At 40.7% G+C, this 18,510-nt stretch overlaps 2 protein-coding genes across 5 annotated transcripts in view; one reads left to right on the top strand and one right to left on the bottom strand.

The window, feature by feature from the left end:
• CERT1 (ceramide transporter 1) overlaps positions 1-14,586 on the bottom strand; it is an 80,526-nt gene extending 65,940 nt beyond the window's left edge. For both annotated transcript variants that reach the window (XM_084304716.1, XM_084304717.1), the window contains exons 1-2: positions 14,363-14,586; positions 10,854-10,988 (exon numbers count right to left, since the gene is read on the bottom strand). In XM_084304716.1, coding sequence (XP_084160842.1) covers positions 10,854-10,988; positions 14,363-14,458 — 231 coding nt within the window. In that variant the 5' untranslated portion in view covers positions 14,459-14,586. The remainder of the gene's footprint in view (positions 1-10,853; positions 10,989-14,362) is intronic.
• A 278-nt stretch (positions 14,587-14,864) lies between these two features.
• POLK (DNA polymerase kappa) overlaps positions 14,865-18,510 on the top strand; it is a 35,382-nt gene continuing 31,736 nt past the window's right edge. For 2 of the 3 annotated variants that reach the window (XM_084305711.1, XM_084305712.1), the window contains exon 1: positions 15,115-15,442. The gene's annotated coding sequence lies outside the window, so the exon portion shown is untranslated. Of the gene's footprint in view, positions 15,002-15,114; positions 15,443-18,510 lie in introns of those variants that run through there. The other variant, XM_084305710.1, reaches the window with a different exon arrangement.

Below are 18,510 nucleotides of genomic sequence, written 5' to 3'. Positions count from 1 at the left end.
CTGTTTTTCTTAAACAAAAAGAACCCACTTTTTAGTTAAATTAGTGGTATTTTTACACAATATCAGAAGACAGAAGTGAGACATTTTATCTTTTAAATGTAGTAATGAACAAACTATTAGCTGTCCCGTGTTTTGCAGCCTACGACATTCTTTACTGTTTTGGCAGACAGAGCTTTCTCATAGTGGCACATTTGCACACAGAAAAAAAAACTTAGCAAGGAAACAGGTTTAAAAATATAGCAGCCTATTAAATGTTTTTACATTCTTTGCTACTTCCCAAATACTGCATTTAAGATCTTAGGTTAGGATAACTGCCTTTCAAATATGTAATAAACACTTTTTAAAATAATTATTTTGCCTTTCCAAAGCAGAGTCCTGCTGCACCCATGAAAGTAGAAGAATACTAAATGTGATTTAGGATTTGCTTGTTAGCACGCTATAAAAACTGGAATGTCAGCTTGGTTTAATCCATTGCAAAGAAGCCCTCTCATCTGAAAATCACCTTTTCAAGTCTGGAACAAGTATATCATATACGTGCTACCTTAGTAGTTAAACTGCATTTTGAATTTCAAGCCTAGAGTTCTCAAGAAAGAACCTGGTTAATCTGGTTTTCTGCACACCCAGCATAAGTGTTCAGATAAAATAGATAATCGTCTTAAAAGTAATTTTTAGTAGCTTGTATGGAACAGCTATCCTATAGTCTTGCAGCACCCAATTGGTTAGTACTTTATCCAGTTATTTTCCTGTTAAGAACATGCAATTATTATGTAGCATCAAGTCCTGCTGTGTTGGTTTATATGCAACCATGACTGATGTGCGCTATTCCCAACTGCCTACGGAAAAAAACAATGACTTGTAATAGGAATTAGACCAGAGAACCTAGTCCCCTGCAGATGGGATGCAGCGAGTGATGCTTCTACTGTACCTATTAGGAATAAAATGTTTGCAATATCCACAGACATCGTGTATCAGCCATGGAAAAACATCTATTACCTGAAAAAAAATCTCAACTTAGAAATAATTTGAAATCACCGAGTTAAACTCATTAGGAATCTCATATACAGCAAGAAGCTAAGGAATTATTACTCAAGCAGGAAACAAGGCCACTTTATATTAACAATCAAATAATACAGAAACTATGCATACTGCTTTTTTTCCAATGGGACAATCAAATACAGGAAAAGGAGTCACACACTGCTGCACCCTTAAATCCCTGCTTTTGTATCAATTATCTTTTTGTTACCTCATATTATATATTACAGTGTGCAATGTATGAGCCTAAAGCAGTGCATACACTGGCAGCAGCAAAAGTCCTGTACGGATTTCACAAGAAAACCATGAGGCAACACCCACACAGAATGCTCTACCTTAACAGAAAAGCCCTGCTTGCAGCAGTACTGTTGTGCCAGAGATGCCGTGTACAGTATCTTGGACTCAGATTCCTGGTGATGGGAATGGAGTGTTCCTACCCTACGAAGGCTGGGGGGGGTTGCAGCTTATGCAGAGGCCTGCCATACCCATGAAAGCAGCACACTATGCAGACTTTAAGATTAGCTTATTTTGAATCCAAGCATAAGAAATGAAATACAATTCAATACAACCATATATACTTTTCTATAAACGCACTATTACCATTATTTGCAATAGGCCACAGGTGTTATGCAAGGCCCCAGTCCTGATCTGCTAGGCTTATCAACAACTCATGCAAACTCATTCTGTGAGCTAGGGCTTGGTACCAGGTGTCTCTTATTAGGACTGTACAGTTTAAACACAAGATAACAAAGGCTTTGAAAACAGGAGCACAGACTAAAAGCAGTGGCTGCATGAACCATACACAACTCATTAATGGTCAATTACTGTCAGTGAGAAAGTGCATCCTCCAGAACTGGGAAGACTGCTTTTGCTCTAAGTATCAGCAGCTACACGGGGGCGTGGGGTGAACACCAGAACTGATGAGCAACACGGAGTCACCTTCTGCAGCATGGGAAGGTAACACGCTGCAACCCCTGGAACAGGAATCATCCAGAAAGCAAATGATTTTATTAAGAGATCCCAAACTAGGAGGTGGCTGAAGATGCCTACTTCAATTCAGTGCCTGACCACCCTGTCACATCCCACCCCAGTCCCTCTCCTCGTTATCAAGGAACTCTCCCATGGGGTCATCTTGGTCTCGGCCACGAGGACCATTAAGAATCATACAATCATTTAGGTTGGAAAATACCTCAAACACCTTTAAGAGCAGAGATGTCAGACTAGTTACATGTCATTGGCTTCATGTTACTGCATACTTACAGGTAATCTAGGATATAATTATTAAAAACTGACTACTCTGAATACATAATGATAATGGTTAGTATGTAATAACTAATGTATAGTGATAATTAACAATGTGTAAGAATTACAAGCATAGAGCACATTGCTAATGAATGTCAGCCTAAGAATTTTTGTTCTGAAGTTTAAAACTGACCTGATTTGTCAGCCTAAACTCTTCCATCTCAGTTATCTTTAATGCAATTGTGTACGTGTATCAAGGAATTAAAGTACATATCCACATATGTACATGCATTTCATTTTTAATCAATTTTTCTCCTGCAACTCAAAATAAAGCCTTAAGTATACATTAGACAAGTCACAAAACAATCTGGGTTCCTAAGTGCTTTGAGACTTGGGGTGGCAAATTCTGTTCAACCACTCCTTGTAACTGGGGAATGATGGACTTAACTGAGTGGAAAAACATTCCAAACAGACTAAGGAGTGGCTGAAGCCTGACAGATGTGATCTAAACCACATTGATTAGAATTTGTAAGTAACAGTGAAAGCAGTTACTGAAGTTTGTCTAAAAAGAGGAGGCAGAAAGATGAACTTGAAGAAGCAGAACCAACACTAAGTCATCCGTGAAGAATTATTTTGTTGTATGAACAGAGGCCAAAAGGTAACGAGTTAGCAACTTTAAGAGGCAGCAAAACACTGTGCAGCAGCACATTGGTAGACTAAGTGAGTATTCTGACCCTTTTACTTGGCATTCCTGGAATGTGTATCAGAAAATGAGGATTGCACAAATCCTCAGCAGAGATGTTAAAAATGCTATTAATGGCTGTCACAAGACAGATAATCAAGAACAGGTTGCATAGCAGGACAGTTGAGCAACCCTAAGCCCCTGGAGGGGAGGCGACACATGAACCAACTGTATCCACTAACTAAATTAACTATAAATCAATCTCATTAAGACAAAGATTCATATTGAGCAAGAGTATGGATTAGAAACAATAAGGAAAAAATTCTGAATAATAAAACTGTAGCAATAATACCAAATGCTCAGATATAACCCATGGGCAAGAATTATGATCCTGAATTAGATGTCAAATCATGAACACTTAAAATTTAATTCTCTTAATAAAGAAAAACTCAAGGGGAGAAACAATATTCTAATTGACAATAAAAAGTTGACAGAAGTACTGTTGGATTACAGCCCCAGTTTCAAGTGTGTGGTAACATGATTACATTTAAGTACTAAAGAAGAATTACTCAGCAACGTTGGGCAATCCTAAAATATTTGGCTATTTACTACACATTAGAGACCTCCCCCCCCGTTCATTATGGAATTCTTCATCATAATATAAACAGCTTCATTTAAACTGAATTGGATGCTTATTTTTCCACTTCTGACTTAATTCCCTCAATACATACTACAGAAGAAGCCTTCTATTTTTTTTTTTTTTTTTACCCACAACGCCCAAGTATTCTTGGCTTTTTTATTGCCAAGAATCAGTTGCACTTTCATAAACATACAGGAACATTCTGACATTTTCACTTTGAACATCAACCTATCCATTGCTGGTTCAGATTCAAAGAGTGTCAGATTCATATACAGGTTCATACAGAGAATGCAAATGCTAAAAATAACTGCCTGGGAGAATCCCATGTTCCAAGAAAACATCTGCCTGCTGCACCAACACCCAGTATCATCATCTCCTATGCATCAACTTTTCTCTCCATCACTCTTCTACTGCTCTTTGGCACTTTCCTCTCCAAAATACAATCGCCTCAGGCTTTTCAGATATGAGTATGTATTCCTGACTGCATGCGGCTCTGTAGGGCTTTCTGGACATGCTGCATGGAATCTCCATCAACACTTCTCTATCAGCAACTTGAGATCTTCCACCAAACCAGAAGTAACAATTTGATTATTTACAGTACAAACCAAAGTCTAAAAGTACTAATTGTCTGGTGTCTTAAATAAACCCCTATCTAGTTACAGCTTATATTCTATGCCTTAGTTTACTTGGGTCATCTTTTTAGAAAAGATTAGGGCTGAGGAAGCACTTTATCAAGTTACAGAAAACAAATTAATTAAATGTGCATCACTTCATACTAAAACAGACTGTTTTCCAACAGCTGGAAACAAATTAATGTATTTTTATGCAATTAGCAATTATTACAAATTTACTGCTATGGTATTTCTGCCTAGGGCACCAATTTATATATTAGCTTTTTTTTACAAAAGCTTTCACCAACTGAAATCTATCATTTCACATTCAACTTCACCAGCAGCTGACTAAAACCTATCAGCAGATAAAAGCCATAATTACATTCTTCTTTTATCATATGCAGCTCTGTTGGATCAAAGTTCAGAGCAGTAGCTAGAAAAATCTAATCTAAAGTTTACCTGCTTTATTCCTCCAAGTGGATCCACTTCTACATGTTACCATTCCAACAGCTTCCAACACACAATTACATTTCATGTTTTATACAATTTAAAGAAATACCAATGTACTGTTAATGTAATGTCATGGTAACCTTTTGACAGTACTTTGCAATATATCATTTGTCATGTAAAAATACTTTAAGCAATACAATTTGCTTTGCATTGACATTTCCTTCAAGTAAAAAAATCTATTTTAAATACTAAGTATTTGTAGTTTAAAATCTGTTTAAAAGCTCCCACAGAAAGCTTCGGTATCTGATAAAGATAAATGTTTGAAGCGTACTCTGTAAATCTGTCAATCTATTTTTAAAACTATCAGTGCTTCCGCTCACAAGTGTCCAATTATTAGTAGTGGCCAACATTATGCTACTATTCTTAAACCAAATATAATGCTAATCAAAGGGTAACTAACTATTCAACTTCCAATACCTTTCTAAAAGGCAGGGATTTTATTTATTATTAGAGGCTGATTATTGGAAAGAAAAATCTCACTTTCTTCAGAATATGGGTCAGGAGAGAAGCTTAGAATTGTAAGCTGTCAGTTTAGCTCTGATGTATAGTGCTCATGTTCTTTTGGTAAACTGTAGCTAAAACAAGTTTATTTCGCCTCTACTTTATAACACAAATATTTACTAAGTTCTTTACAATAGCAATTTATTGTTATTCAGGAAAAAAGAACTAAGACTATTCACAGGTTGAATTGCCAACAAAATTTGTGCCAACCAAATAGGCTGTCTTTCAGGTAGACTTCAGTTTCTATCTTCTTGTCTTCCCCTAGCTGCAGATATACACAAGCAACAGAAGTCAAAAAAATGTACTCTTCTACAAATCCATTCAGAAGAGGAATGACTTGCAATTTGTATATTAATGTAAAACAATTACTTGCCTTCACTAAGCAACAGTTTCTCCTAATCACTGTTTCTGGAAACAAACTAGTTCACTGAAAACACCTTCACTACTCACACTGCATTCATTTGTTAATCCTAGTTGAGGCATTTGCTACAGAAGTACTTAAATGTCTCTTTGCAACAGAACAAAGTGTTCTTAAAGTCAAACAGCCAATAGCATATTTCTATTAAGATTTTGACATAAGTGTCTATTATCTCATTATAACCAAAAAAACAAACATTACATCACAGTTATTACATCTTGATTAAGCTACCAAATTAGAAATCAAAATGTTTTTCTGCATCAGTAATGCGGGAAGTAAAATAAATTTAAGACTAACCACTGGATTAGAAAATGGCAGGTATGAGTCCCGTCTGAAGACGAGCTCAAACTCACCATGGAAAGTAAGTTTTTGAACTCTTCCTGTGTGGATAGTTACCTCTAGAGAGGAAAAAAATAGTGCACACAATACTACGCATTCTTAAAAGCTGTCAAACATGATATTTTAAGTGTTTTTCAAGATTCACCATACAGATATATATGTATTTCTCCCGAAGGACCATCCAAGTCCTTTGGGGAAAACTGTAGAACTCGTGAGATATACATTAAGAATTTGCAAACAGGTTTGAAAATATATAAAATATATGTTCCACCAGGATTAAATTAGTGCTGGCCTTTCAGTTAAGCTGTCTGGAGCTAGGCAGGTAGAGCAGATGACTTCCAGAGGTCTCTTCCAGCTTAAGCTGTTCCACACATACTATGAAACTTCTTGATACATCATGTCATCATTGGATGAGTTGGTATAAATACCTTTATTCAAAAGCCGTGATGGCACCATCAGGATAAACACGGTAATTAAGGAAAAAATATTACAATGTGTAAGGCCAATTTTACTGGAAGTTGGATTTCCAACCTTACAAAGTGTTTGTGTGTTTTCAGTGGCAGACCCTGGCCCTTTCCAACTCCAAAGCTGAAGCCCACAGATCCACCTCTACAGGCATGCCATCAACACCCACTCCAAACCATCTGCACAGAAGTCTCCATTGAAAGCTTGACTTTAGGCATGAAAGAACTGTAAGGTTTTATGGTAATGAAGAATATCTTTAATAAATACCACCTGACAATCAACTGCAGCAGTATTTTAAGAATCACAGAATATCCCATATTGGAAGGGGCACACAAGGATCAATTCTAGTTGCTGGCTCTGGACAAGACCACCAAAAAATAAAACCACATGTCTGAGAACGTTGTCCAAACACTTCTTGAACTCCAGTAGTCTCAGTGCCATGACCACTGACTGCCCTGGGGAGCCTGTCCCCGTGCCCGAGCACCCTCTGGGTGCAGAGCCTTTCCCTAACCCCCAGCCTGACCCTCCCCTGTCCCAGCTCCATGCCGTTCCCTCGGGCCCTGTCGCTGTCCCCAGAGAGCAGAGCTCAGCGCCTGCCCCTCCGCTCCCCTCCTGAGGGAGCTGCAGGCCACCATGAGGCCTCCCCTCAGCCTGCTCTGCTCGGGGCTGAGCAAACCAAGGGACCTCAGCCTCTCCTCATACTTCTTGCCCTCTAGACCCTTCACCATTCCTGTAGCCCTCCTTTGGACACACACAGCGCAGAGCAGAGCAGGACAATCCCTTCCCCCACCAGCTGGCAGTGCTGGGCCTGATGCACCCCAGGGTAGGGTTGCCCCTCCTGGCTGCCAGGGCACACTGCTGGCTCCTGTTCAGCTTGCTGTTGACCAGAAACTCCAGATCCTTCTTTTGGGCTGCTCTCCAGCCTCTTGTCCCCCAGTCTGGGTACATACCCAGGGTTGCCCCATCCCAGGTACCGAATCTGGCACATGCTCTTTTAAAATTTCATGTGGTTGTTGACTGCCTAGACCTCTAACCTGTCAAGATCCACATGCAAGGCCTCTCGATCCCTGAAGGAGTCAACAGCTCCTCCTAATTTAATGTCATCTGCAAACTTACTCAGAACATCTTCAAGTCCTGCATCCATGTCATTTATGAAAACACTGAAGAAAACTGGCCCTAAAATAGAGCCCTGTGGAACCCCATAGTGACTGACAGCTAGCCTGATGTAACTGCATTTACTGTAACTCCTTGATCCTGATCCATCAGCCAATTGTTCATCCCTTTAGGATGCCTAGGATACAGTAATAGAACAAAATTTAAGTCTGCGTGTATATCAACTTTTTATACTACTCAGGATTTCTCAAGCCTTGACCACATAGCAGAAGTCTTGAGCTCAAGCCTCCATTCTGTTATAAACCAGCTGAATACCTTCAATGTTTTTCATTATCTCACTGAAAACAAATCAGCATCAGCTATTGACTTTCACTTTCCTCTCTTATAACCTGATGCACATGGCTAATTCTTGACAGTTCTTTGCTTAATGTGATCCAGTGAGTGTACTTTGAATACTCGTCCTTCGGTCCCCTATTTCTGAGGAGTCAACTCTAAGTTTCAGCTGTTAATATTGCCAGTAGCCCAACTAAATCCCATGTTTCCATTGAATTGGAGACTACTGCCACAGAAACATACCTGTTCTGGAAGGGTGACATAATAATTCTACACTTAAAATATCTGAAGAAGCTATTTCAGTGAGCTGATTTAACAAGTGTTCCTTTCATTAAATAAAGAGGAAAGAAACAAGCATCATCTTATAAAATATCTCTGTAGAATTATCTATCAATCTCTGCCCAATGTGATAGGAATGAAAAAAGAAGACAAGAAGGGACTGTGGCTTTCTGAATACAAATTTAATGTCTCATAATTAATACTATGACTAATCATTATGGTAATCTTAATTGCTGAAAATACAGTGAGACTACTCAGTGACAGCAGCTTTCTGTTTATGCTTATACATCAACAAAAATGCGTACATTATATGCTACTAGCAGCAATAAGTACTCATCAAAAATCATTATGTCCCCAGTCGAAACCAAATATGTGCACACCTAATATGAACACCTAAAAGAAAGCTTTGTAAGAATCCAAGCCTCCTTTCCTACAAGGAAATATTATAGACATCAACACCATACAATACCACCCTGTCTGGCTTTACACTAAAGAAAAGCTTCTTGTAATACACCAGGTTAGGAGGGAGATAGTTATTGTACCTGACTCTGGATCAGGAAGATCGAGGAAAACTAAGTTTACAGCAGTTAGAGACTGTAGAAAAAAAAATATTCAGGCATTAAATGCATTCTAACAAACTTACAGTGTTAAGATATCACAAGGACATAGAAGTCAAGATTAACTACATACCACAGGAAGAATATTCTAAACATTTATCTTTGAGCATAATTCCTTTTCTACTATTAAAAGCTGATTAGAAAAAAAAAAACAAACACCTACTATCTTTGTTACCAAACACTTATTAAACCAGAAGCATTCATTCCAAAACTATGGCCCAGACGAAGAGCTTCAGAAAAACAAGTGTTTCATGACGATTTCAGAAGTAAATTTCTATGTCCTCAAAGGCCAGAACTGATCTATTAGTATTTCTGAACCTTTAGTACTTAAACAGTAATCACTAACTGCAGCTACAAGTAATCAGACGTTTACCAAGTTTCGGAGATGCCAGTTCAAACTACAATGAAACTTAAGTGTCAAACATCCCTCAAAATCCATGATCCTTAATGAAAACTGAACTAAAATATCACATTAAACTTTCAGAACTGTACCCACATTTTGTTCTTTCCCCAACATCGTGTTTTCTTCTATTTACTCAAGAGACGTAAGAACTGGAAAAAAAACCACAGTGATTCAACTCCAAGAAATGTCAGACAGAAGACAGGAAAAAAAGCCATCTATCTGTAAGAGTTCCAGTGTTACACACTTCCTAGTCAGAATATGAGATGTTCCTGAACTTCCCTTCACGAAGTGCAATATACAGAAACATTCCAGCAGCAATGTCAGCATTGCTATAATCTTTCACTCCAACACCAGAACTGGAATTCAAGCTGCTGAGCTATACTTTAAAACATTTTTCTAGACCTCTGTTGGCCCACCTCTTTGCTACCACCTTCCTATTTCTGCCTGACAGATACATCATGCCTCTCACAAGTGAACACAAGACTTTGATGGAGCTCCTGATCAGAGGCCAGTACTACTAGACTTCCACAAGTATATTCAAACAGGTATGTGTAAAGGCTGCTGTTATGCATTGAACATTCCTGAATAAGTCAAATCTTGAGCAAATTTAGAAGTCTAACCAGTTTAAGAAAGACCTTTAAAAAAAAGGTATTTTACTTTTTAGGTGACTACAGCACCTGTCATATATCTAAATATAAAAATCTGCTTTCCAAAAATGCACTGTTCATATAATCAATCCATCCGTGTTTTTTCAAGCCAATCTTTTCTGAAATTACATAACTATTTGTAAACTGAAGATTAAGAAAACATCTCCATTGTCATCCTCAATTCATCTTGAAAACACGTTTGGAGGAATAAGATTAAATACTATTGCTCTTGTACACTTATGTGCTACAAAGAAGAAAGAAGTCCAGAGGAGGGCCACAAAGATCAGAGGGAAACATCTCATATGAAGAAGGGTTGAGAGAGCTGAGTGTGCATGTTTTCTGTTACATACCTGGACCTTATAAGAGTAACTGAAAAGCTACAGCATGATTTTTAGGAAGGATTAATCAAAATTAATATATATAATTCTGAAAGCTGCAAAGAGCGGATTTTTTTTCTTTATTTTCTATGGCCACTTCATTTTCAGATTTCATCTGTACGTAGGTTCTCTGTTATCCGCAAAATACTGTATCTCTAAGCATTAGGAAGAAACAGCAACAAATATCACACTTCTTTGTTCAGAGGAAGAAGTAGTAGAACATTTTCTTCAGGAAACGTTATTCATACTCAGAAAGTCAGAAGTCAAAGAAATAGTACTCTCTTTCCAAAGCAAAGTGCAAGGCCTTTGTGACGTATACGACCTCCTTTGGTAAGTTGTTTCTGTGTTATAGACTGACTCCTTGGAAAACAGTGCCTCTTCCACAGAGAAATTGTACCCCTGTGCATAGAAACCTTGAGTGTAATAGATGAAAAGCCGCGTACTGCAATCTCCAATAAAAACAGCCTGTTTTCTTATTAGGAACTCTCCACCCTGCTTGTGTTGCACTGATATCACTAACTTAATATTAATTGACCTAATAGAATTATTTGCTGTACTCATACTTGCTTTTGCTAAACATTAGCCTACAACCACAGTAACACCCCTAAAACATGAAAAGATAGAAATATTGGAATAGTACTTACTGTAATCACAGCCTTGCTCAGACAGATAGAGCCTCTGCAGCCATATTCTGTTTCATCTTCAGACTTGTAATAACTGAGTGTGTTGCTTTTCAGAACTACCCATCGATCTTGCCACCCATGAATATAGTTGGTCCACTGTAAAATAAATAAATAAAGATCTGCTAGTAGAAGAATAACAATAAAATAATTTTGTTGATATTTTAGGCTTTTAAGCACCAGGAAAGAGTTCGTAAAAAGTTTTTTTTTTTTTTTTAAAAAAAAAAAAAAGTTCTTCCCAATTGAGATCATTCCTTGTCTGCTCAGGGCTCTTAAAAATCTCTTTTGCAAACCACAGAAGTAAGGTGCTAAAAAGCAGTTGTTTCAAAAGAACAGTAAGATAACAGATGTCTTGGTTGCAACACTGTTGCCAAGGCCACTTAAATACAGGTATCAAACACACCGATAACACATTGTGGAAGGGGGGAGGGGGAAAACCAAACATTAACCACTAAGCTCAATTTAGCCATCTGACTTAAAATTTGAATTAAACAAAAAGAAACTTCAGTAGAACACGGAAAGAATTCTTCTATATACAAGGTAATTTCTACCAAACTGATTCTAATGAAGTTTCTCATTGTTTTCATGTAAACACACATGTACCGTTATCCCACCAGTATAGCATATAACTATTATAGTGTCTAGGGTAATCAGTTCTTTATCAATTCAATACTGCCTGCAGATATTGCTCTAGGTTTTAATTCCATAACCACTTAAACATTAGGAAGATAATTGCTTGTCAGCAGACTTCCAATCATCCTAAGATTTTTCTAGGGACTAGACATTCATATATGCAGTGGAATTTATACTCCAGGAATAAGTCCTGGATTCATCATACAAAGATCTACTTACAAGCGACTAATGGAGTCCTGATTATTAGCACGTTATATTTGCTACGGCTTCCCAACAGAACTAAACTGCACCCTGTAGAAGCATACAGCACTGAGAGTATCACAACTGTTCTGTAACTCTGGTCTTCAATCACAGGGCAAAAAATAACAAATTAGATAATAATATGAACAGGAAAAAAAAAGCATTGAGAACAATTTTATCATGAAAGCATTTCAACATGTTCATGACAACTGTTCTTTGATAAGAGCCTTGAAAAGCAAGTTTAAAACATTTTTTTAACATTTAATTCTAACCATTACACACCATTTTGTAACATATTAACAGGGAGGGGGAGCATGTGGATTAATGGGCTAGTTTCTACATTATACTACATATGTTAATTAATGCACGTCCCATAACTGCATGTTAACTATAATAAATAACAATAACGAGTGCTAAGTACTAAGAAGGAAAAACAAACTATCACCTGAGAAATCGCTAACCATTTTCAAGCATAGGTAGGACACTACATTTGCTCGCCAAAGATAAAGCCTTTTACAATCTCCTAATATATCGTATTGCTGAGTTCAGAATCTCTCAAAGAATGCCTCAGCTGAGCTTAGTACATGAACTGGCAGCACCAGCCATCACTGGAGGTATTAGCACTCGCTGACTTCCTCTCTTCTGCTCTGTTATATTCCTTGCTCCTACCAGACATAAAATACAGAGTCCAAAGTTATCTTGGGCAAAAGAGCAAGGGACAGGGAGGAAAGGACCTTTCCTTCTTTGACACAGTTAAGTGAGGTAAATATAGCAGTCAGTGTTGCATTTGCTGCTGCAATCAACATTTGCTGTTGCAATCGAAATGTCACACGAATTAAAAGACGCCTCGAAGTATACTTGATAGAAAAAAAGGTCTTGGCAACAAAAGGCCACTGGATAAAGCATGTGGGTTCTTGTGCATCAAAACATTTCCATGTCAAAGTTCTCTGGATCCACCTTAAAATTGTGAGCAGGAAATACAATGGAAAAAAAACTAGAGTTCTTAAACATTTAAAGAGACTGGTAAAACATACTTATTATAAGCTTCTCTTACCAAATTATTCCCTGTCCTTTAAAGCCTTCTCTCTTTACCAAGGGCAGAACAATTGAAACACTCCTGAGCATACAGAGAGCTGCTGCGTACTTTCATCGATTTACAACGTAATTATAGACAGTAAGTTTTTAAAAACAAATATATGCTTAGTAGTAAGTTTGAAACGGTACCATTTCGTTTTAATTAGTTCACCTCAGGTATTACTGAGGCATCAACAAAAGGTGAAATTATCCCTCAATATTCACTGCAACAGGTTTCACTGTTCTCGAATGCATGACACACATGACTGTATGACGAGATTGCATCCTGTGTTCTCACAGTAAAGGCACCATCAGCTACTCTCCACAATCATCTAGAACCATATAAAGCTTGCACATATGCACATTATGAATTTACAAAGAGGCCGTGGCGTCACCTGTTACTCCAGTAAGGAACAGCAACCAGACTCAGCAAAGCAAATAATTTGTCAACATTAAAATTAACCACATCTCACAAACAGTACAGTTTCCAACGGTGAGAATCACCTAACAGAAGGAAAACTTCGTAAAGGAAAAAAAAAAAAAAAAACCTACACTACTAAACCAAATCATCGTGTTTTATCTGAGCTAACACCTCAAGTCTGCCTCACCTTCTCCCTCCCCATGCACTAGAGATGAGGGGATCTCACGGATGAGAGCCACGGCCTTTCCTCTCTCCTCCCCACTCCCCCCATCTCCGGGCTTAGGCACATTTCCAGGCTGGAAGCCTCCTGCAAGAAGCAGGGCAGTGGCCCCGCGATGCCCCTTGTCTCAGCACCCGGGGCCGGGCTGTGATCTCAGTATCCCATGACCTGCGCCTTCGGCACGGGCTGATGCCTGCCCCCACCGCGCAGGACGGGGAAAGAAATTCGCAACGTAGCGGTTTAATTCTGAAGGTGTTTAATTGTTACCGTGAGGGTACTTTCTGAAAATAAATAAATAAATAAATAAATAAAATGAAGAAGAAAAAATTTGATGTCACGCTTATTAATTCTGCACACAACTTTAAAATCGCCCCCCCCCCCCCCCCCCCCCCGATAAGATTTCCCGGTACCACCCGACGCATACTTGCAAGTCATCTCATTTCCAGCGATAAAAGGAGAATAAAAAAAAAAAAAAAAAAAGAAAACAGCAGCGCTCGTACTTAAAAAGGGAAGCGAGCCCTAGTGCCATTTTCCTTCCTCTGCTCCCCGCCGCCCCGATATCCCCGGCCGCAGGGGCGCTTCCCCGCGCGGCACGGGCACCCTGCGGGCAGCGGGGGCAGCCGGGGGGGGCCGAGCTCGGCGCCGGGGGGCAGCGGGGGCCCGGCCGCCCTCCCCTCCCCTCCCCTCCCCTCCTCTCCCCTCCCTCCCGCCCGGCCGGGGCCGAGGCCGAGGCCGCGCCAGCGCCTCCCGCGGGGGCTCCGGAGCCGCCGCCAGGCCCCGCGCGGGGAGCCGCGTCCCGGTGCTCGCCGCCTTCCTCCTCCTCCTCCTCCTCCTCCTCCTGCTGCTGCTGCTGCTGCTCCCGGCGGCGGGCGGCGCCTTCCTCACCTTGCTGAGCACCCCGCAGAGCTCCACGGGCAGCCCGAGCTCGGTCTCGGGGTCCTCCTCGGAGCCGGAGGAGTTCCAGCTCTGGTTGTCCGACATGGGGACCCGGCAGCCCAGCGGCCCCCGCCCGCCGCAGCCTCGGCGTCCTCCAGCCCCAACGGACGAGTGGCGGCGGCTCCGGGCTCTCCGGGCTCTCCTCCTCCTCCTCTTTTCTCCTCCTCCTTCTCTCTGCCTCCTTCCCCCCCTCCCCTCCCCTCCCCTCCCCTCCCCGCCCCACCTCGGCTCGGCGCGGCCCCGGCCGGCGGCAGGAGCCACAACACGGAGGTGGCGAAGGGGGGCGGGGCGAGCGCGCGCCCGCCCGCCGCTCACTCCACCCCGCGCGCCGCCGCCGCCATCTTAGGCGAGGCGGGTGCGCGCCGCCGCTCCTCGCCCGCCCCGCCCCGCCCCGCCCCGCGCGATGCCTGCCGGGAGTTGTAGTCCTCCCCCTTCCCCCCCCCGCCTGGCGCCATCTTGGCCTCGCCGCTTCTCGCCCTTCGGGGCCGGGTGCCGCAGGGCTCCCTTGTTAGTCAGGGGAAGCGCCTGGGCGGCCCTGCGTGAGGACCGGGAGAGGTGCCGAGGCTCGCTCCCCGCCCGCGAGAAGCGGTGGGTGCCGCCGGCGGGCGAGCCGCCAGCCCTTTCCCGGGACAAAGATGGCGGCGGCGGGGCCGCAGGAAGGGGCGGGAGGCGCTGCCCGCTGGGGTGACGGGGGGGCGGCCCGGCCCGGCCCGGCCCGGCCCGCCGCCGGTAACGGGGCTCTGCCGCCGGTAACGGGGCTCCGCCGCGCCGCGCCCCGGCCCTGTCCCGACCGTTGGCGGCGTGTGGGGGCTGCCCGCCCGCTGCGGGTGGCAGCCGCGCGACAGGCGGCGGCCCGAAGCCCGCCCGAGCCGTGAGGGAGCCGCCGCGTCTCGTGTGTCTGGCCGCTGGTTCTGTAGGCACGGGGATGCAATAATACCTCTTTATTTTTATGTATTTTTTGGCCAGTTCGGTGTTATTTCTTCGCCAGAGCTCCACCCGAGGCGTACGACTTCGCCGGTATTTACGGAGGTAGTAATATTTCTGGAAAGAAAGCGAGTTCATCGCTTAACAGCCTATGAACCGATGCAGGGACATGGCAGGAGCTTCATATTTGTGCTGGCTCATCTTTTTGCTTATTACTTATTATTTTCTTTTAAAGCTTAAATAATTTCATTCAAACCTGCAGCATCAACGTAATGACGCTGTCAAATTTTCTCTAACTCCCTGTGACAAATCATGGCGTAATTTTTCCGTGTTACGCTTCTTGAAAGTTTCCCTTGAGGATTATCTATTGAAAGAGCTCTTGCCATCAAGATACCTGTCTAAATGCATTATCTGTATATGGGGCAGCTAAAATTTAAATAACTTTCACTGTCTCAGTCGTTGGCATAAAGATATTCACAATGAATGTACATCTGTGGCACTGAGTGGTAAAGCAACATAATTACCCTCAACAATTAGAAATAGAGGACAGTCGTAGACATTTTAATACTTGTGTAATCATTGGAATGCACAGAAATATTTCTTACCAGTTCATTGTGGATACTATTTTTGACAACTTTCTAACATAGAAAGTTGTCGAGAAATTATGTTCTTTGCTTCAGTAGCTGTTTGGAAAGAAATGAAGGTATTTGTCCTTAGCATCTGCTGCAATGTACTCCAAGCGTTAAGCAAGCAGGATGTCTGAGTTTTATATGTGTGTATATATATATATATATGTATATATACAAGCATGTATAAGAACAATTTATAGTTCTTCTCAGCAGTATATTGATAAAGTTAAGTGGCATCACTTTTAAAGGTAGTTCTTTTTTCCTCATTACATTCTGAATTTATTTCTTTATCTGTTCTCATTGAGAGTAGGGAGTGAAGAGACATGTCTGAACAAGCCTTTTGGCAATGGCAGTGATGTGTACTCAGGTAGCCACACACCCTCGCATTTTCTGTCTGGGATTGTCACCATAGTTGCAAGATGCTCTTCTTGTTCTCTGCTTGTTCATTTTTATATCTGCCACATATTCCTAACTTGTCATCACTTTTTTTTTTTTTTTTTTTCCCCATAATGTCACCAGCTGATGTTTTTTAAACAGGTGTATTCAGGTGTATTGAGATTGTGACTAACCTGAGATAGATTACATCTTCTTGCTAAAGTTCTGACCGTCCTTTTCATATACGACTAGTTGCCTATTGCTTTTAGTGAGATTGGGTCACATCTGCATGGGCAAGTACTGTGGTGCAGTGGGAGTAGACGTGCAAAGGAAAGATTTGGTGCTACAGATCTTCAGTTCATCCTGTTTATATTTTTAGAAGTTTTTCTTCAGACTAGCTCTAGTCTGGTCCCATGTTGGGAGTCTCCATTAGCAATTGGAATGCATCAGGTATGCTCTGGAATTAGAGTCTTCCAGTTAAGTTTGAGAAGAATCTGATTTGCATGCTTTGAGGCCCATCTGTGATGCAAACCAAAGCCACAGTAAATGAAGGTGATCAAACTGATGCACTGATGTTGACTACACGCTCTGCTGTACCTCCTCCCGTGCCTTTTCCACTGAGCCTTTATTTTGTGCTTCATTGCTGTATTCATTCTTCCATCACAAGCCCTTTCTTGTATCCAGCCTTTATTCCCAATGTATTAGATTGTGAACAGTTTACAAATCACTGTTATAATTGGAAGCAATCATCACCTTTCTTAGAATACTGGAACAGATGCTATTGTTCTGTATTGCTGATGTACTAAGTGTAATACAAAAATGCATTTTTGGAGTTTTACTTCTAAAGATGTTACTTGTAAACATCATTAAATTAGTCACTTTATAACTATCTGATTTTTTCTTGCTTTTTATATGTCTTTTATTTCCAGTATTATTTATTGTACCTTCAGCTGTGGTGTGTTCACTGTATGTTATTAAAACACTTTCATCATTAGTGTATGTTTTAGCATGTTCATGCTGGTAGTTAAAATTTGTTCTTAAATATAGGACTATTTTTCTTAAAAGATTTTTGAAGGAATTTTGTTTGTTTGTAGAAGAGCATATTGCCTAGCAGTTCAGGCTCTCAGATATAAATGATTCAGACTTTTTTTGTAAAATAATTGTAATCTCTGTGTTAGGATTTTTGCTTTTAAGTAAAACATTTAAACGAAAGATTACTGCTAATTGTGAATATATAAACAGTGAGCACATCTCTGTAATAACACAATTACAGGTAACTTCACCACTTCTGATATATTTCTTATGGATGAATGTTCATAATAGTTCAGTTCCTTTATTATTTTCTTTCTGTCTTAAAAAAAATAAAGCATTTGTTTCCAATAATCCAGAAATACAAGGAAACATTGGTTAAAAACTTGCGATTAGTCTTTTTCAGTTTAGAAGATTCTGTGAACTGTTGAATAGAGACAAGAGAACATATTCACAGCAGTCTTTTTCCCTTGGAATAAACTCTGAAGACTTAAAACCTTGAGGTTTTCAGAACATAGCGATAGAGGAGCTGAAAGCAGGATTTGCAGCAGAACCATACCACATCTTGCCTGCAGAAAATTAATAGGGGATAGATAGTCCACTTGTTTAGCTTAGCTGGTTGTGAAGAACTATTCAAATAGTTTAATGAACAGCATAAAATATGTATTTTGACATCTTCATTTTGGGTGTTGTCAGAAGCAGTCTCTTTCTGTTTATTGTGCAGTGTGAATTAATTTTTTAAAGGCTTGGATTGTCTGTAATTTGCAAGCCAATTATTTCAGAAAAGACATAATTCTAGGGCTCTTTTTTGAAAGCCAGTTCCTAGGTACTTGGATAGAATCAAAGTTTTCATGAAATTTGTTGTGTCAGCCGATACTTGAAGAATAGTCCCATTGGGCTGTGTCAGCTTGGGTGGGCACTCTGAATTTTAAGTTCTGTGAATCTTGGCCCTAAGTGTTATGCTCAGCGTGATTAATTAATCACATACCTCAGCTGATTACAATTATAAATAGTACTTAGATGTTTCTTAGGAGATTATCTATTCCAGAGAACTAATAACATTTTATGATCCATTGAGACAAAGCAGTGACACAGTAGCAGTTTTGAATGTTGCTAGTAGAGAACCTGGGTGGTTAACAT

The sequence above is a fragment of the Netta rufina genome, assembly GCF_964035555.1.
Source record: "Netta rufina genome assembly, chromosome: Z".
NCBI lineage: Eukaryota > Metazoa > Chordata > Aves > Anseriformes > Anatidae > Netta > Netta rufina.
The sequence above is the reverse complement of the archived record's forward strand: the minus strand, read 5'-3'. Positions and strand labels throughout refer to the sequence as shown.